This window comes from Poecile atricapillus, chromosome 33, assembly GCF_030490865.1.
Source record: "Poecile atricapillus isolate bPoeAtr1 chromosome 33, bPoeAtr1.hap1, whole genome shotgun sequence".
Lineage (NCBI taxonomy): Eukaryota > Metazoa > Chordata > Aves > Passeriformes > Paridae > Poecile > Poecile atricapillus.
Window position 1 is genome coordinate 209,175 of NC_081281.1, and position 18,456 is coordinate 227,630.

The window sequence follows — 18,456 nt, forward strand, 5'->3', positions numbered from 1 at the left end:
CGGGGCCTCCCCGAGCCGCGCCGTCATTGGCATGGGGGGCGCCGCGCCATTGGCCGAGTGCGCTGCCCGTCCGGCCGGGGGGCGGGGTTTGTGTTCGCGCGCGGGGGCTGGCGGCTGCGCGCGCCCTGAGGGGGCCGGGCCGGGCCCGGAGCTCTGAGGGGGCCGGGCCGGGCCCGGGGCTCTGAGGGGGCCGCGGCTCTGAGGGGGCCGGGCCGGGCCCGGGGCTCTGAGGGGGCCGGGCCGGGCCCGGAGCTCTGAGGGGGCCGGGGCTCTGAGGGGCCGCGAACGGCCGATGTTCGCAGCCCCGGAGGGGCCGGGCCGTGCGCGGCCATCCCCGCCCGTGCTCCCTTGTGGGCGCCGTGTCCCGCCGCGCCGCCTCGGAAAGGGTCTGCCCGCGGCCGTTGCCGCCCCCGGAGCTCTGTGTTCCTCGGGGCGCGCGGGGCTCCACACGCCGGGTGTCGCGGTGGAGGGAGGTTCGCACCCCGGTCCAGAGCGGGCGGGACCCTGCGGGGTTGGGGACATCCCCTCAGTCCCGCGGGGGTCGCATGCCCGGTGTCATGAGTGAGGGTCCAGGGGCGCGCGGGGTCTCCGGCCTTGCGAATTTGTATTATTTTTGTTAATTTGCGCGATGGCAGCACTGCCAACGCATCGGGGAGGGGAGACAGTTTCACACAGCTGAGGAATAGTCCCGATTCCTAAAATCTGAGCCACTCGGGGGGATATATGAGGCTCATCTCCCTCTCTGCGTGGATACATGGGATTTGTATCCCCCTCGAGTTGCATATGTGGGATTTCTATCCCCCTTGGGGTGGATAGATGGGATTTATATTCCCCTTTAGTTGGATATATGTAATTTAGATCTCCCCAGGTGGATAGATGGGATTTATATCCCTATGGAAAGTCTTTTCCTATTTATAATTAATAATTAATGAGCATTTCTCTATTGAAGCTTTTCTCCTGGAAAATGATCCCTGAAAAGAGCCTGCGAGCCGCCAGCTCATGCCCAGGCAGGACAATCCTGGGACAAGCAGTTCCAAATATTTACATGTTGACTCTTTTAACTTTGGAGACACAAATAACCGGAGACATTTTGGCAACATGGTGACAGAATTTAAAAAAACAAAAACCAACAACCCAACATGAGAATCTTGGGTTTGTTCCAGCTTTGTGTAAACTCCATGGAGAAAATATTTCCTGTTTCAGGATCAGATGGGGAGAGGTCAGCCAAGGAGTTTGTCTTGTCTTTTAGGAAAGGGTTAAAATAGGGTTGGAAAGGCTGGATATTGTGAGTGCAGGAATGGAGGAGAAATGGGAGAGATAAAGGAAAATCAGTGAAGGATTATTTATTTTTGTTCCGGATCCATGGGATGTGGATGGAAGCAGTTCATGTTCTTCACAGTGGAGCTTGAAGGGCTGACCTAAGGTTCATGTTGATGGACAATAGTCCATCAGTGGTGAGGACAAGGAGTTGGGAATTCACTGAGGGAAGACAAGAACTTGAGAATATTAAAGGCAGGAGAGCAGCCCCAGCCCCCATCCATAATTGCCTAAATCTGCACCAGATCGCCTTCACAGATCACTAAACAGGGTGTTTTCAACCCCGGAGCCAGTTCCCTCCTCACTGCTGGCTGTGGGTGGCTCTTCCCTGAGCATGTTTGTGTGTCCCTCACTGGTTCTTTTGCAGCTGAAACCCAAAAACAGCCGCTGTGGGCTGTGGCTGCCCCGGGACACCGGGACACCGCTCCTGGACTGTGGCAGGCGTGCTGGGAGCAGGTGTGGCAGGACTTGGCTCCGAGATGGTTTGATAAGGAGCTGCTGGAAAACGCCAGAGACCTGGAGAGCTTCTGCTTGCTTCCTGCTGGGAGGTAAGTGGGAAAGGTTCTCACAACTGCAGGGAAAATCCTCTTTGTGTTAAAGCTGCTTATCCCAGGGGTTTGCTGGGAGAGCTGGGTAGCTGCTCACGGAGACAGTGGCTGTGGAGCCACCACCATCTTCTGAGTGGGGGAAAAAGGGTAAATCTGGGAAAGGAACTTCCAGAAGAGCCAGGAGGATGGTGTCATTTTGGGACTAAAGAGGTTTGGGTGAATATTCCCAGCTTTGGGAGCAGGAAATTTCGGGGTGTGTCCATGTGGGGTGCGTTTCTGTCAGGACATCACTGTCCCAAAACATCGCTGGAAGGTGAGGATTTGATCGGGAAGGTTTGTAACTGGAGGATTTGCTCTGGAAAGGAGCAATTCGATTTATAGTTAGGCCAGGTTACAACAAACTGGTTTATTTTCAATGTCTGCATTAGAGGGATGGTTTATAGAAATATACCACTTCTTTTATTTTCCTTTAATTGCTTTTTACTCCACTCCAGGCTTGGAAATCTCACTGCTGTGTGATCCTGAATAATTTTCCGGGGTGTTCTTGGCTTTTTTCACTCCATCTTTATGGCAGCCCAGAGCCAGGAGGTGGCACTGCCAGGCAGTTTATCTAGTCTCTCTCCTCCAGACCCTTCTGAGCCCTTTTCAAGCCTTTTCGCTTCCGTAGGAAACAGAAGTTTTCTTTCCAAGGCTGGGGCCTGGATAAGCTGGGAGGGGTGGGACAGGCCAGGGCTGGCGCCGCTGCTCCGTGGGTGCAGAGGAGGTGGGTGGGATGGGTCGTACCTGCTCCGGTGGCTCGGGAGATTCTCCTGGGGTCTGGGAGGTTTCTGAAGGGAGCCAAGGGCTCTGGGGACTGTGGCCACCATGAATCTCCTGTTGGCTCGACTCAACGTCTTTTGTCCTCTAGGGTGCACCTGGGCCAGTTTTCTGTCCCGTCTTCCTGTTAACTCTCCCAAGGAAAAGCAACGTAGGCACCGAGTGTGGGAGTTCACTTTTTTCCTCCAAAAAGGTATTTAACTGATTTTTTGACCAAAATCAGCCATTTCTGCAACAGTTTGCTCTCTGTGAGGGGGGCTGGGGTGGTGGGTGGTTTTCTGGTCCAGTTTCTCATCACACCCAGATATTGTGGGTGTTTCTGGAAAATAAATGGTGTGAAGAGCAGTTGTGGAAGAAACAAAGTTGGGAGTTCCTGGCTGGGTTTCGAGGCTCAAGAAGATCCTTCTGATGGGACAAGCACTGCACACGTTGTTTGTATTTGTTATGCCAGTTCTGGTGGTGGTTACGGGTTATTTACCATGAGAGACCGTGCACCAAGTATTGGGGATTTTATTGACAGAGGTTCTTATTTACAGCAGAATCTGAGGAGGCAGGAAGGGACTGAAGCATTGCAGAGCTCTCTGTGCTCGTGCCGTGGGGTGGCACCGTCCCTCCACCAAAACCTCAGACACAAAATCTCACAGTTCCAGAACAGAGACAACGCCTCGTGGAGAGGATGTCATTGTCAACACCTGACAGTGTCCTGGTCACCACCCCAGCCACCGTGTCTGGAATGAGGGAGAAAGGTAAGCAGGTTCCAGAGCGTGGCAGGACAGGGGTCGGCATATTCCTGGGATGCTGGAGAGCTCCATCTGTAGGATAAGGTTCGTCAGGTGGGATGGAGCTTCAGAGGAACCTGGGCAGGAACCTGCTGGTCTGTGAGGTTCATCCCAACCCAAACCATTCCAGGATTTTATGGAACAGGATGTTTGAGTGAATGAGCAGCGGGAAGTGCCTGGTTGCTCACACCTGTGAAGGTCCCACTGAATGCCAGGAGGTCATTGGGAAAGTGCCCTGGAAAGCCTCTCCAGGCCATTAGTGGCATCAGAGCTGCTGGTGAGTTCCCTGGCATCACATCTGGATGCCTGGAAGGGTTTGTTATCTTTCCATTGTTTTGGAAAGTTGCTGCTTCAGAAAGAATTTGATTTCCCTGGGTTAAAGGACACACTTTGAGTGAGTGTTGAAATCCCAGAGTACCTTTGGAAGAGGAGTCTGGGGGTCATAGCAGGAGACTCAGGAAGCTGAGGAGGATGATGAGGGTGAGGTGGCCCTGCAGGGATGGTCCCAATGATTCCTGGGAATCCTGGTGAGCCAAGGAAAATCAATCAGTAAGAAAGCCCCAGCTCTGCCTGTGGCAGAGCTCCTGAGCTGACAAGCACCCACCTGACTGTTGTCAACATCCCTGGAATCCCCTGGAGCATTTGTGTCTGGTAATCCTGAAATCATGGTGGTGGCATTCTCTACTGGAAACCACTTCTCCCAGTCCACCTCTCCAATGGTGCTTGTCTGGATGTGCAGAAAGAAATAACCTGATATGTCACAGCATAGGATTAACTCCTAGTCTAAAAATCAGCAGTTTTAATCCATTTATTTTTCCTTGTGGCAGAGATTTGGGTGAAGAAAACCTGTTTTTTGGGGAATACTGAGATAAACCCAACTCACCTCATATGTATCCAACTCATACATGTATGTGGCAGGGGTTGCCGTGATGTTGTCATAGTAATAATCTTCTGTGGAGTAATAGTAATTACCTGGAATGGAAACAGTTCCAGGTGAGGTGGCGCTATGGGGGTGGAGGACACCTGTCCAGAATGGGGTGTGATGAGTCCCTCCCCCATGTCCTGGGTTGTGATCGCCCAGCTTTTCCCCCTGAGAAGCCAGTGTATCTCAAATTAATCTGGACAACTCGCATAAATCCCTTCCCAGCCCCAGTTAACTCACTCAGGCTTGTGGAAAATGGTAAAAAGGCTTAAAAAAGGCATTTCTCACTTAAATGTGCCACGTAGTCATGTAAATCCTGTGTCATCTCCTCCATGTCATCTTGGACATCTGCCTTCCCTGAAAGCAAAGGAACAACGTGTGGATCATCATGCAGCGCCTCGGGTCGAGCCGTGGGTGTGGGGTCACGTGAAGTTTCATTGATTTATTGGTGCTTTGGGCAAAACCCGTTTCCTGTGGGACTGATGGATTTACAACCTGACCCATAATTAGATCCCAACGAAAGGTGTGGGAGGTCAGACCAGAGCTGGGGTTTTCCTCCATTTTTGTGTGTGGATGTGCTGGAAGCGAGAGATGCAGTGGTGGGGATGGAGCCTCTGCACCCCAGAGCCAGAGCTGGGCTGGGTCTCCCCCAGGATGAGCTGCTCATCCAGGATCCAGCTGCTCCAGCGCCTTTGGTGTGGAGCTGCCAAGGGCTCAGAAGGGACCCTCATGTTTCCATAGGGCTGAGCCACTATAAATAAATTTTGGCCCATGTGACATTGTCACAGTTGGAGCAAGTGGCTCATTCCCTATTCCAAACATAAGGTTCTGTGTGTTTTCTTGTTTTTCGGAGGGATTTTTTAAAGCAAATTAATTGGGAATATTAATGTTCTAATAGTCACAGATTCATACACTAAGATACTCATGAGAATGGAAGATATGGAATAAGGTATTTTTATAGTTTGATATTCATCTATAGTCATAAATAAGATAATATTGTCATTATAAGTTGCACCATTAATAGCTGGAATGATGCTGTCAGTCATGCCCAGGGCCAGCTGTGGCTCCAGGTCTCTCTCCAAACCCTCCCACTTCTTCCTCTCATATCCCTGACTTTTTCAGCACTGGCAAAGCCTGTGGGGGAAGCCCAGGTCCCAAAATTCTCATTAGGGAATTCTCTGAAAAGAGTGACTGAGGCTGAAGATTGCAGGGTGGGATCGGGGCTCTGCAGGAGGGACAGTGTAGCCTCGCCCGTCGTGGTGTCAGGCGCCCCAACCTGTCCCACTCCCATCCTGAGCTTTTGGGGAAATTTGGGCTGAAGTCAGGACCTGCCCCATCCCTCTCCTTCCCACGCTCATCCTCTGACAATGCCCCAGCAGCGCTGAGCTCTGGCTCTGGGGCACATTATCCTGTGCTTTCCCAAAAGCCACTCCGAGCCGGCTCTTGTGTTTACACTGCAGTCACACTAACGGCAACCGTATCCCAAAAAGAGCTAACAGCTGGGAATCCCCTCCCTGATGTTTCATGTTTGGGTCCGTTCCTTCTCCTTCAGTGAGGAGAAGAAAGGGAAAGAGGAAGAGGGAGAGCATGGCAGAGCTGCAGTTCCCCTCAGCCGGTGCTTCTCTGTATCCGAACTTCTCAGAGATGGGGGAATACCATGCTCATCCCTAAGCAGCTCCAGGCTGGGCTTTTCTCCCTCAGTATCTTGATTCCACTCTTTCCCATCTCAAAGTGCCCACATAACTCTCAGGAAATCCTGTTGGGGCTTTTTCCCTGTGTCTCCTAATAGCTCCCAGCTGGAATTTGCAAATGATTTGAACACAATGCGGGAAACATTCACTATCCCACTGTTCGGCAAGCACACATTTGTGGAACTTTCAGTAATTTACATGGTGTATTCCTGGTATTTTTTTGCCTGCAATCCCCTTTCTCCAAGAAAATCCCCCCCAAGATCTTTCAGCTTCCAGATCCCCCCTCCATCTGCCCCGCGGCATCCCAGGAGTGTGGGAATAATCAGAGCAGCGAGCTGAAATCCAACTGCCCTTAGGAAAGCCCGGGAAACACGGGGAATGTATTTACCCGTCAAGGAGTGAAGGAGCAGGAGCACAGCGATGCAGAAGTTCATCGTCCTCCGTTGGGTGTCGGCTGCCGGGAGCGGCTCCGCTCCTGCTCCGCGGGCCCTTCCTGAGCCGTCCCGGTGGGGCAGGAAATGACTCGGGGGGGGTTGAGAGCGGGAGGGAGCCCGAGCTGTGCCCGGCGCTGCAGCGGGGCGCGCTGAGCGTGTCCCGGGTCCCCTGTCCCGGGTCCCGTGTTCCGTGTCCCCTGTCCCGTGTCCCGGCGGTGGAAGTTTCCCGTTGTGGAGGCGTTTCGGATGGCTGAATTGCAGATCTTGGGAAGTTTTCCCCGGGGAGGGTTAGTGCCGCTGGATGAGCTCTCATATGGAGGGAGGATGGTTTTGATTATGTTCTAACAGAGCAAAGCAGAGCTATAAATAGCAAATTCTTCTGGGAGCGAAAGCAGAGATGCTGACTAGGAGCCAGAGTAAAAGTCCTGACTTCCCATAAAATCTTGGGGTATTTTTTTGTCTTGGCTTCATTTCCCCTTCCCATGCCTCAGTTTCTCCATCAGGAGGAAGAAACATGAACAGTCATGGATTTATTTTAATTTATAGTGGCTAAAAACACCCTGAGGAGAAGGCAACAGAAGAGCTCCTGCGAGGAGCCGGCGGGATCCAGGTGGGAGTTGGTGCAGACTGGAGGGGGAAGGAAAAGGGGAAGCGAAAGAGATAGAGATGATGTAAAGGTGGTGTAAAATCAGTATTTTTGTGACTCTTGAATATGGAGGTTAGAAAACCAGGAAAGAACAAGACGAGCCTTGCTAAGTACAGGAGAAGCTCTGTTTTGGGTCGCAGGGCCATGGAATCATGGAAGGGGTTGGGAGTGGCCTCAAAGCTCATCTCCATCTCATCTCATCTCATCTCATCTCATCTCATCTCATCTCATCTCATCTCATCTCCCGTTGATTTTAAACCAAAGATTTCTGCAGATTTTAAGGATTCAAATCAATTTTAAGCCAAAAATTCCCCAAAGCAGACTTTTTTTCCTACCAACAGTGGACCCAACTGAAGAATTTTTCCAGCGTATCCCAAAGCCAATTCTCAGCCTCCCTGGGGTTCTCTGTGCTTTGCCAAATGAGCTTCCCCCATCTGTAGAGAGATGTTTAGCGAAGGGTTAAATACCCAGGAATGCCGAGCAGGAAGTAATTCTCCTCAAATCCTCCTCTCCGAAAGATCCTCCTCTCCCTCCTCCACAAAAATAACATTGGAACTCAAAAATCCCAACCCAAGCAGAAATCTGAACTTGTTGTGAAGAGTCCCAGCAGGGCTGGAGCTGCTGGCTCAGCCGGGAGGCACTGGGGGAGCACGGAAGGGTTAAAATATCCTGGGATTAAAGGAACGGGCAGGGAAGGGGCGAGGAAGGTCCCTGAGGATGATTATGGCTTATCAGATGAGTGCATGGGGTTGAATGGACAAACCCTTGGCGTGAGAGCTGGGAGTCAGAATTCAGTGGGATTTGCTGGCTTGGGGTTTTCTGACTCTTCAGAACTGGGTGTGATGGTGTAAGACTTGGAAAAATTGAGAAAACTTGGAGAATCCACTAAGGGAGATGGATAAAATGTGCCATAAGGTGGTAAAAGGGGGAAACAGCTGCTCTTCCCTGGCTGTGACCAGCTGGAACATCCCAGCAGCATCCTGCATCCCAGGTGCAGATCTTGAATTGTGTTTCTGGATGGAAAAGGAAACCTCTCTATTTTTGTTCTGTTTTCTTTTTACCTTTTTTCTTACTGATTCTTCACATCTGGTAACACAGAGCAAACCCAATGCAGCCACAGAAAGGAGGAAGACCAAGGGCTTTTCCATCTCCCATCCCAAAACCTTGTTTCCTATTCCCCAAATCCCTATTTTGCTCAATCTTTCTACTTTTTTGTCTTTAATTTTTTAATTATTAAAGGGGTTTTTTTTTGCCAAAATCCAACAGTAAAATCTGCCACAGCAACAGAGCAGCAAGGGAGGGGCACCTTTCCTGAGGGAAAACTCAACACATGAACCAAAAGAGAGGGAAAAAGGAAGGAAAAGGAGAAAAACAGAAGGAAGAATGAGACTCTTGTTTTTTGCCATGAGGGAGCTGCATCGCAGGGATGCTCGGGGCACCCAGAGCCTGGTGCTGTGTCGGGGGGTTCAGTCCAAGGAGGAAGGTGCAGCTGAAGTCAGCGATGCTCGGATGCGTTGTGTCATTTCCCAGCTTTAATAGGCGGAAGCAAAACAAGAAGGGAAATTAATACAACACAGCCGGTAACTCCCGGTTCTTCCCTGAACAATGCCTCGTGCCCAGGAGATGGCATTCGCGGGATTCCTGCGGAAGAGGCTGCAGGGGACATTGTTTGGAGTTTTCCTTGCAGGAGACGTGAAGATGGATGGAAAAGCCAAGCCCTCATGGCACCAATGCCCAGCACTCCCTGCAGCACCATCAGGGAGCTGGAATGAACTGTCCATCCCATGGGAATCTGGAGGGAGCGGCTTTGGAGCCGTCCAGGCTGTCCTTGCTGGCTGATGGAATTTTTTAGTCTAAATAAAGTTTTCCTGCTCTTCCCAGCTCCTCTGTAAACAGTGGCAGCATGGGGGTGGAGGACAGAATCAGAATCAGAAAGGGGCTTGGAATGGAGAAAAAATACTGCTTTAAAGAAGAATTCCTTGAAAATAGAAGAGGAGAGAGGAGAGGAGAGGAGAGATGATCCGGCAGATAGGTGGTACTGGGCATGGACTGTGTCAGGTGTCCCCAGTGCAGTCCCTGTCCCGAGTGTCGCTGGCCCGAGTGTCGCTGTCCCGAGTGTCCCGAGTGTCGCTGTCCCGAGTGTCGCTGTCCCGAGTGTCGCTGTCCCGAGTGTCCCGAGTGTCCCTGTCCCGAGTGTCGCTGTCCCGAGTGTCGCTGTCCCGAGTGTCCCTGGCCCGAGTGTCCCGAGTGTCGCTGGCCCGAGTGTCCCTGTCCCGAGTGTCCCTGTCCCGAGTGTCGCTGTCCCGAGTGTCGCTGTCCCGAGTGTCCCTGGCCCGAGTGTCCCGAGTGTCGCTGGCCCGAGTGTCGCTGTCCCGAGTGTCCCGAGTGTCGCTGTCCCGAGTGTCGCTGTCCCGAGTGTCGCTGTCCCGAGTGTCCCTGGCCCGAGTGTCCCGAGTGTCGCTGGCCCGAGTGTCGCTGTCCCGAGTGTCGCTGTCCCGAGTGTCGCTGTCCCGAGTGTCCCTGGCCCGAGTGTCCCGAGTGTCGCTGGCCCGAGTGTCGCTGTCCCGAGTGTCCCGAGTGTCGCTGTCCCGAGTGTCGCTGTCCCGAGTGTCGCTGTCCCGAGTGTCCCTGGCCCGAGTGTCGCTGTCCCGAGTGTCGCTGTCCCGAGTGTCCCTGTCCCGAGTGTCCTGAGTGTCGCTGTCCCGAGTGTCGCTGTCCCGAGTGTCCCGAGTGTCGCTGGCCCGAGTGTCGCTGTCCCGAGTGTCCCTGGCCCGAGTGTCCCTGGCCCGAGTGTCGCTGGCCCGAGTGTCGCTGGCCCGAGTGTCCCGAGTGTCGCTATCCCTAGTGTCGCTGTCCCGAGTGTCGCTGTCCCGAGTGTCGCTGTCCCGAGTGTCCCTGTCCCGAGTGTCCCTGGCCCGAGTGTCGCTGGCCCGAGTGTCCCTGGCCCCAGCTCCGGCCCTGGTCCTACCCCCCCGGGAGAGGCCTCCGGGCCGGCAGGGGGCGCAGTGCGCGGCCGCCACGTTCGCGGTGCCGGTGCCGGTGCCGGTGCCGGTGCCGGGTCCCGCCGGTGCCGGTGCGAGGCGGGCGGCCCCACACGGGGCTGTGGGGGCCAGCGCGTTTCTGGCCGTGGCGGGGGGTCTGGCAGGCCCTTGGGGGGCACCGGGGGTCGCCGCGGCGCCGGGGGCGGCAGAGGGAGCTGGTGCCGGAGTGAGGATCCCTGGGGCGAGTTCGGGGGCAATGGAGAGCATTGAGAGAGCAGCACTGGGGCTTTGGGGGTCCTGGCCCGGCTGTACCGAGTAGCTCTGCCTGATTCTGGTGAAAATTGTAAAAGGGTTTTACTCTTAATCCAAAAAATAATTTGGAATGGAATTACAGAGGACAGAGGCACACCCAGCCTTTTCTGGCATATCCATCAGGGTCTCCCTCTGTCTGGACCTTAATAGGCAGATGCCCTGGGGGCAGTCCAGGGCTGGGGAGCTCAGGGCAGGACCCCCCGTTCTCTCGTGCTTGTCACCCTGGGGGGGTCCCTACCCCCGGTGCAGCCAGTGGTGCTGGGGCTGATGCTCTGGGGGTGGGGGGCACTGGGACTGGAATGCTTTGCCCTTCTCTCACCCCTGTTCAGCTCCCAGGGGGGTTTGAGGTGCAGCAGGGGCTAAATTATTTTTTTGATTGAGAGTAAAACCCTTTTAACAAGAGCACGGGACACTGTGGCTGGTGGGGAGAAGGGGAGGGGGGAGAGGGGTCACTTCCCCCATTGTGCTCTGCTGCTGCCCTGGGGGGTTCTGGTTTCTTGGGGGTGATGGGATCCAGCTCCAAAGCCCCTCAAAGGCCCCCGTTCCCTCCCCATAAAGAGCCACGAGGAGGGGGAAAGGGCTTTATTAACAGTGGTGGGAGGGCAGTGTGGGCCCCTCCCAGCCCAGCCTGGGGGTCAGCGGGAGTGTCCAGTGGCCATGGGGGAGCGGCGGGAGGAAGCCTTGAACACGACGTCCTGCGCCTGTGCCCGCCTGGCGCTGCCGGGGCAGAAACCAGCGTGAGAGGGGAGGCTCTCCATGGAGCTCGGGGTCCCCCTGCTGTGGGGGAGCCTCTGAGGGGGGTGGGGGGGTCTCACCGCATCCGCTTGGCCCCAAAGTGGACGGCGAGGAAGAGGCCGACGCAGCCGGCGACGGTGCCAAAGATGATGGCGATGACCTCACCTGTGTGACACCGGGGGGCTCAGGGGGGTGCAGGGGTGACCCCCCAGCCCAGCCTCCCGGCCTGGCCCTACCTGTGGAGTATCCCTCTGGCTCTGCAAGGGAAAGGCCAGGGTCAGGGCCACTGTGCCCAGCTGGGGCTCCAGGAGCCATGTGGGGGGTGCAGGGGGTCCTTCCCACCCCTCCGCTCACCCCTGGGGAAAGACGAGAGCACCAGGCGCTGGTTCAGCTCCTGCGGGGCGCGGAAATTGTCCACCAGCAGCTGGGGCTCATCCGGCTCGGCCTCCTCCGTGGAGTAAAGGCTTCCCTGGAGCTGCTCCAGCTGGAAGGGGAAGGGGACAGCACTGGGGGCCGCGTTCACCAAACCTGGGGGGCTCCCCCCAGAGCGGGTCCTACCTGGGCCCGGCTGATGCGGACGGGCTGCGGGAAGACGGTCCAGAGGACGCTCTGGAAGCAGGGCGGGGTGGTCAGGGACCCGTTGTACCGATAGTAGCGGTCGAGGTGCGCGGGCAGCAGGTCCCGGATGCTGAAGGAGGGGATGGCCACCGTCTGCCCTGTGGGGGGGGGAGCAGTTGGGGGTGCTGGGAGGGGGATTTGGGGTTCCCCCCTCCCTCTCCTCACCTGCGTAGCGGATGCTGCCAAGATGCTTCAGGATGTTGTCATAGGCAGGGTGGGGGTCATCTCCCACCTGGAGGAGTGAGGGGGGGTCAGTGAGGGGCTGGGGAAGCGTAGGTGGGTGGGGGGCTGTGTGGGGTCCGTACCTCCAGGAGGACGCCGAGCACGGCCAGCCCGCCGGGGTGCTGCTGTGCGGCGCTGGCATCGGCGAAACGCTCGGCGTCAAAGTGCACCACGTGCATCTGCGGCACAGCGGGGACCCCCTGAGCCCCAGCCCTGCCACCCCCAACCCCTGCCCCGGCTCCCTTCCTGCACCGCTGCCTGCACCCGTCCCAGCACCTCCGGCAGTGCCCAGACCTGCTGCCTGCTCCCAGACCTGCTCCCACTCCTGTTTCCCACCCTTTTTTCCTTCTGCACCCCGTCCCCTCCCTGCACTCATTTCACATTTCACATCCCTGGACCCATTTCCCTCAGCAGGACCCCTTTTCCATTCCCTGCAGGAAATTCCTGTAGTGCAAACCCATCTTCCACACTGTTCCCATGCTGCTTCCCACACTGACACCCCTTCCCACAATCATTTCCCACACAATTCTCATGCCATTTCTTGACCCCAGACCTATTCCTGTCCTCCTTTCCCACTCCATTCCTCATCCATTTCCTGCCCCCAGACCCATTTTCGGAGCTGTTCCCCGGCCGGCCCGCAGAGCCCGGGTACCTCGGCGGGGGCGCGGTGCCCGTCCAGCAGGTGCTCAGCGCCAGCAGCGTGGCCAGGCCGGCCCCAGTGGAAGTGGAGCTGCACGGCAGTGAAGGTGTGGGGCAGCCCCCGGAGCCGCAGCGACGGTGGCAGTGCCAGCACGGCTGTGGGACAGGGGGTCAGCAGGGCTGGGACACCGGGGCCTCCCCCGTTTCTTCCCCCGGTGCTCACCGGTGTGGCCGTTGTTGGCGAGGCTCAGCCGGGGGCTCTCGGGGTGCTCGTAGCCCTCAGGCTGCAGCGGCGGCAGCGACAGGTCCGGCTGTGCCCACGCTGTCGCGATGTCGATGGGTGACTGCGCCCGACCCCCACACTCTGGGTGTCCCTCGTGCCAGTGCTGCTGCCCATGGGGGCCTGGGGGGCACCAGAGTCCAGCTGGGACCCCCCAACCTCACCCTGGGGGCTGCTTCACCCCGCAGGGCCCCGTGACCCAAAGCGCCCGCAGTGCCCCCCAAACCGGGACGCGGGTGACATTCCCGAGGGCCTCGTTAATCTGCTGGGGACATTTTTTCCAGCTGGGGGAGCTGGGACAAAGCCGAGCCCGCGGGGCCGGGGGGGCACCCATGGGTCCCCTGGGCCCGGCAGGATGGGGCTTAGCGGGATTTGGCCAAGGCCGGATCCTAATTGGATTTGGCAGCAGGAACCTTACGTAAAGGAGCACAAAGGGACCATTGGAGCGAGGGGGACAAGGGGGGGCAGGAAGGGGAAAATGGGGGGCTGCACCCATTCGTCCCCGCCTGCCTTGGGGACCCAGGTGGGTGCCCATTTGGGGGGACCCGGGTGTCTGGGGGGGAGCGAGGGGAGCTCTGCCATGCACCCGTCTCCATCCCATTTGGGGGACCCAGGTGTCCAGGATCAAGGGGGAGCTGTCACCCACCCACCTCCCCACCCTCTGGGCAGACCCGTGTGAGCCCCGCAGCTCAGGGGGTGCGGGGGGTGGTTTGGGGGGGTGGGGATAAATGGGGGTCCCTGGGTGGGGCTCCACTCACCCTCATACATCCAGTGCGGACCTGTTGGGGAGAGCAGAGGCATTGGGAGGGAGGCTCGGCTGAGCCCCCTGGCCCAACCTGGGGTCACCTGAGGGGGGCTAGGGCTGCACCCCAGAGCTGGATCTGCCAGGGGCACCCCGGGAGGACTCACCAGCGGGCAGGGCGGGGGCCAGGCCCCCCAGGAGCAGCAGCACACTCAGCATGGCGGGGGGCAAGGGGGGCTGGGTGCCACCGGCCCGGCCCTAAATACCAACCCAGGGGGACGGGCCCCCCCGGGGGGACGGGGAGGGCTGGAAGGGCCATGCCCGGGATGTTGGGGTGTGAGGAGGGTGGAGATGGGGCTGTGGGCTTGCAGGGTCTGCGGGGCTGTGAGCTCTGGACTTGTGGGGTGAGGGGTTTGTAGGATTGGGGTTTGTGAGGTCTGGGGGACTTTGAGGGTTTGGGGGGCCTGAGGGGGGCCTTGTGCCTTATGGAGGGTCGTCAGCTGGGGTCTTGGGGGGGTCTGGGGGTCACCCTGGGCCTCGTGGAGGGAGAGCTGGGCTGGGGGCTCGGGGCCCTGGGAGGGATTTTGGGGTGAAAATGAGGGGGTGGGGGGGAGGGGTTGGGGGTTCTCGGGGGGGGTGGGGGGGGGCAGGCAGACCCTGCACGAGTTCCCCGGCCCCGCCCCTCCCCGGGAAGCCCCGCCCCGCGGGCGTTCCCCACGCGCGAGCGTGACGTCACACGGCCCCCGCCCCCACGTGGGAGCCCACGCGCCGTCCCGCCCGTTATGTAACGACGAGGGGGCGGTGCCGCTCCGCCCATTGGGCGAGAGGCGGCGCCGGGACCGCCGCCCATTGGCTGGGGGCACGGGGGGCGGGGCCGGCGGGACGGGGGCGTGGCCTGGGACCCCGCAGAACGCGCCCCGCTGCCCGCCAGGGGGCGCTGCCCTCCGCCGCGTGCCCCGAATCGCGGGGCGGGGGCGTGGCGAGAGCCCCGCCCCGCGGCCAATCAGCGGGGGGGGGCGGCACGAACCAATGGGAGCGCGGCGGGGCGGGGCCCGGGCGGAGGCACGTGCGGCCGCGCACGTGTCCGCGTGGGGCCGCCGCGGGCGGGGCGGGACCGGCACCGGGGACAGAGAACCCGGGACACCGGAACACCGGGACCGGCACGAGGACAGCGACCGTGGCACGGGGACACCGGTACGGCGACAGTGTTACTTGCTCAGGGACATTGACACCGGCACGGGAAACGGGGACAGCGATACCAGCAACGGCATCGGGACCCTGATACCGGGACAGGAACGGGGACGGTGATACTGGAACAGTGATACCGGCACTGGGTCAGGAACGGGAACGGCGACACCGGCACCACCGCAGCTGCAGCCGGGAGCAGGTGGGATCCGGGGTGACGGGGGTGGGGGGGGGGAGGTCCTGGTCCCGGGGGTCCCGGTGCGGGGGGAAGGGCCCCATCACGGGGGGGTCTCGGCCTGGGCTGGGGGCGGCCAGCGGTGGAGCTGGTGGGGGGGTTCCGGGACTGGGTAGTCCCGGGGCCGGGGTGTCCCGGGGCTGGGGGAGGAGAGGGAGGTGTCCTGACACCGGGGATGGTCCCAGCGCCAGGTGGGTCCCTGCACCCCCCACCCTGTCTGAGGAGATGCCAAATCTCCTTCCCCGGGGAATGTGAGGTGGCACTGGGGGTGTGGGGGTGACACCCCCATGGGAGAGCAAGGCAGTTCCTCGTCTTCCATTTTTGTCCGATATCCCCCTTTTTTTCTGTGTTTCCCTCCCTCCCCAGACAGCCTCGGCTGGGTGACCCTGCTGGAGCTGAACGCAGGGAGAGGCTCCCCTGGGGGGGCCACCCCCGCCATGGAGCCCCCCGCCCGTGCCTGCTCCTGCGGCTCCCCTGCCTCTGACAGCGAGGTGGAGGCTGGCAGCCCCCCCCGGAGCCCCCCCAAAGCTGAGCGCAGCCGAAAGCGCCCGGGGGGGCTGGACCGAGCACCCCCGGAATCGCCGCCGTCACCCCGCGGGGGGAAGCGCCCGCGGAAGGGGGAGGGAGGGGATGTCCCTCCCAGCGATGGCGATCGCCTCTTTGCCCAAAAGGTGAGGTTCTGGCAGAAAAGAAAGGGGCACCCCCAAAGACAGGAGGTGGGAGGAGGGCTTGGTCCCCTAAAAAAAAACCTGTGTCTGCCTCAGTTTCCCCCCCTGAAACGGGTGGGTAGCGATGAGCAGGATTCGGGGGCTGAGAGAGTGGTAAGTGGGGTTTGGGGGGTGAGGGGGGATAAGGGGGTGCACGAGACCCCCTTCCCAATCTGGGTGCAGCCTGGTCACTCCTCCTGCCCTTCCTCGCAGTGCCGGGAGCTCCGGGGCTTCATCCGGCCGCTGGCGGAGCTGCTGGAGGGGCTGCGGCGGGGCCGCTACGACAGAGGTGGGTGCCCCCCGCAGCTTCCTCCTCCCCCAGGTGCCTCTTTCCCCCTGTGGAAAATTGACACCATTTCGGGACTCCCCAGGGCTGAGCAGCTTCCAGCAGAGCGTGGCCATGGACCGGCTGCAGCGGATCATTGGGGTCCTGCAGAAGCCAGAGATGGGGTGAGTGTCCCCAGACGTCCCGGGGGCGGGCAGGGGACGGAGCTGTCTCCCCCTGCAGAGGGTGACAGGAGCCGTGTCCCCGCAGCGCCCGGTACCTGGGGACGCTGCTGCAGGTGGAGGCGATGCTGCGGCTCTGGTTCCCCCACGTCGCCCCCAAACCCGCGCTGGACCCGGCGCCCCCCGCGGCTCCCCCGCGCCGCCGCCCCCCCGCCGGTCCCCCCGGGGCTCCCCGCTGCCGCCGCCTGCCCGGGGACCTCCCCGGGGACCTGCCGGTCGCCAGCCCCGCGGGGACGTTACAGCAGCGGGGGTCCCCCCGGTGCCAGGCCGGGACCCCCGAGTCCCCCCCGGCGCCGGACGTGTGACACCCCCCCCGGCTCGGGGGGGGAGATCTCGTCTGCATTTCTTGGTTTTGCCTTTTCTGATTGTTTTTTTACCAGTGGTCAGTGAGACCCGCGGGCGGGCGGGACTGACCGGGGGGCCCGAGCCCCCCCAGGAGCCCCAACCCCGGGGCGGCCGCGTGCCTTGGCCGGAGCGGAGCCCCCTCCCCGCGGGGGCCGGGCCCTCCCGGGCTTGTGCCTTCCCCCGCGGCCTGGGGTGGCTGGGGGCGACTGTGGCTGAGGGCTGCGGACCCCCGAGCGGGGATGTCCCACAGCCGGCCCTGCTGGAAGCAATAAACGCCGCGGGAGCGGCCGGGGCCATTCGGTGTCGTGTCCTCTGTCCCTTGTCAGGGCGCGGGTGGGTTCCTGTCCCCGGGGGGCTCAGAGCCGTCCCCTCCGCTGTGGGACCCCGAGTGCCCGCGGTGCCTCCAGTCCCGGTCCCCGGGCGGGCCTGGCGGGAGGGAGCGGCCCCTGGTCCCCGGTCCCGGTCCCCGGGCGGGCCTGGCGGGAGGGAGCGGCCCCTGGTCCCCGGTCCCGGTCCCCGGGCGGGCCTGGCGGGAGGGAGCGGCCCCCGGTGCCGGTCCCGCTCTGCCCCGCCGGAAGTTCCCGAGGTACCGGAAGTTCTTCCCAACGGAAGTTCCGCCACAGCAGCTTCCGGTCCGGGCGCGGAGCGGCGGCGGCTCCACCGGGGTCAGGTGGGGACGGGACCGGGGCCCTGCCGGGAGCGGCCTGACCCGGGCACGCTGCGGGCGGGGGGAGGCCCGGGGCAGGGGCAGCGCCCCGCCAAGACCGTTCGTGGGGCGGGAGGTCCGTGTTCCCTTGGGGCTGTGCGGGAGGGACCGGCACCTCCGTTCCCGGGGTTCCCTGCCGTGTCCCGGGGCGGGGGGCGCGAGGGACCGGCTCCTCCGAGCCCCGGGGCCGCCCGGTCCCAGTCACCGCGTTGCCAGCAGCGCGGCCATGGCGAACCACCTGCGCTTCGTGGGCCGCACGGTGATGGTGCAGAACGGGAACGTGGAGGCGGCGTTCGGCGTCCTCAACAGGTGAGCACCGCGGAGAGCCCCGGGACCGGCGCTCCACAGCCCGCCGCTGGGCCCGGAGAGGCCCCAGCTCCTTTACTGCCTTCAGAACCAGGATTTCACGAGCAGAAGGTTTCGGGAGGGTCGGGCCGGGTTTTTCTCATCAGCTCACGCGGGTGTGAGTAGTGTGAAACTCAGGAACAGCTCAGCACAGACCCGGGCCAGGGCGGTGGAGGAAGAGACGGCGCCACCGCTGAGCTGGGTGCGATCGCCGGTCCCACCTGAAATGAAATTCGGGGCGGATTCCTGTCCCTCATCACGGAGGGACGGCGAGGAGGAGCCGAGGGTCGCGGTGGGGACCGAGCTGTGCCCGGGCTTTGCAGCGTGGGGTGCTCGTTCCTGCCCTCCTCGTACATCCCGGAACTGCTGCCAGCGCTGTCTCCGCTCCCGCAGGATCCTGGCTCAGGACGGCGTGGCCGATGCCGTGCGGCGCTCCCGGTACTTCGAGAAGCCGAGCCGGGCGCGGCGGCGGCGCGCGTTCGAGGCGTGCCGGCGGGTGTACTGCGCCGAGATGGCGCGCAGGATCGCCTTCCTGGCGCGGAGCAGCCGCCAGGACCCGTGGCTGGGCTGCTAAGGGGGGCAGCCCCAATAAAACCCTGTCGCTCTGCTCCCCGTTAATTGAGTTTAATTAATGACGGCGCGAGGGGAGGGGCGGGCTCGGGGGCGGGGCCGGGGGCGGGGCCGAGCGCGCGGGGCTCCCCCCGGCCGGGTTCTCCCGCCTTCCCGGCACCCCCCGCGCCGCGC

At 60.7% G+C, this 18,456-nt stretch overlaps 3 protein-coding genes across 8 annotated transcripts; 2 read left to right on the plus strand and 1 right to left on the minus strand.

Annotated features, from left to right (window-relative positions):
- Nucleotides 1–10,289: 10,289 nt before the first annotated feature.
- Nucleotides 10,290–14,256, minus strand: CA14 (carbonic anhydrase 14). 4 transcript variants are annotated; one of them, XM_058860776.1, is made up of 10 exons: nucleotides 13,850–14,256; nucleotides 12,884–13,084; nucleotides 12,674–12,816; nucleotides 12,105–12,200; nucleotides 11,965–12,031; nucleotides 11,740–11,897; nucleotides 11,536–11,665; nucleotides 11,418–11,438; nucleotides 11,262–11,346; nucleotides 10,290–11,163 (listed from the first exon to the last, which is right to left on the minus strand). In XM_058860776.1, exons 1-10 carry the CDS (start codon nucleotides 13,899–13,901, stop codon nucleotides 11,082–11,084), a joined length of 1,035 nt encoding a protein of 344 aa, XP_058716759.1. In that variant the 5' UTR covers nucleotides 13,902–14,256; the 3' UTR covers nucleotides 10,290–11,081. The 4 variants fall into 4 exon arrangements, with proteins under 4 accessions (XP_058716759.1, XP_058716758.1, XP_058716757.1 ...); XM_058860775.1 differs by having other exon boundaries at nucleotides 11,262–11,438; XM_058860774.1 differs by adding an exon at nucleotides 13,699–13,719 and having other exon boundaries at nucleotides 10,290–11,438; nucleotides 12,884–13,063.
- Nucleotides 14,257–14,777: 521 nt separating this feature from the next.
- On the plus strand, nucleotides 14,778–16,957 carry CIART (circadian associated repressor of transcription). 2 transcript variants are annotated; one of them, XM_058860778.1, is made up of 5 exons: nucleotides 14,778–15,069; nucleotides 15,473–15,773; nucleotides 16,023–16,098; nucleotides 16,181–16,259; nucleotides 16,345–16,957. In XM_058860778.1, the coding sequence occupies exons 2-5, from the start codon at nucleotides 15,540–15,542 to the stop codon at nucleotides 16,619–16,621; spliced, it is 666 nt and encodes a 221-aa protein (XP_058716761.1). In that variant the 5' UTR covers nucleotides 14,778–15,069; nucleotides 15,473–15,539; the 3' UTR covers nucleotides 16,622–16,957. The 2 variants fall into 2 exon arrangements, with proteins under 2 accessions (XP_058716761.1, XP_058716760.1); XM_058860777.1 differs by having other exon boundaries at nucleotides 14,782–15,069; nucleotides 15,469–15,773.
- A 301-nt stretch (nucleotides 16,958–17,258) lies between these two features.
- Nucleotides 17,259–18,330, plus strand: MRPS21 (mitochondrial ribosomal protein S21). 2 transcript variants are annotated; one of them, XM_058860779.1, is made up of 3 exons: nucleotides 17,259–17,331; nucleotides 17,587–17,676; nucleotides 18,106–18,330. In XM_058860779.1, exons 2-3 carry the CDS (start codon nucleotides 17,594–17,596, stop codon nucleotides 18,284–18,286), a joined length of 264 nt encoding a protein of 87 aa, XP_058716762.1. In that variant the 5' UTR covers nucleotides 17,259–17,331; nucleotides 17,587–17,593; the 3' UTR covers nucleotides 18,287–18,330. The 2 variants fall into 2 exon arrangements, with proteins under 2 accessions (XP_058716762.1, XP_058716764.1); XM_058860781.1 differs by having other exon boundaries at nucleotides 17,286–17,331; nucleotides 17,584–17,676.
- The last annotated feature ends 126 nt before the right edge of the window (nucleotides 18,331–18,456 follow it).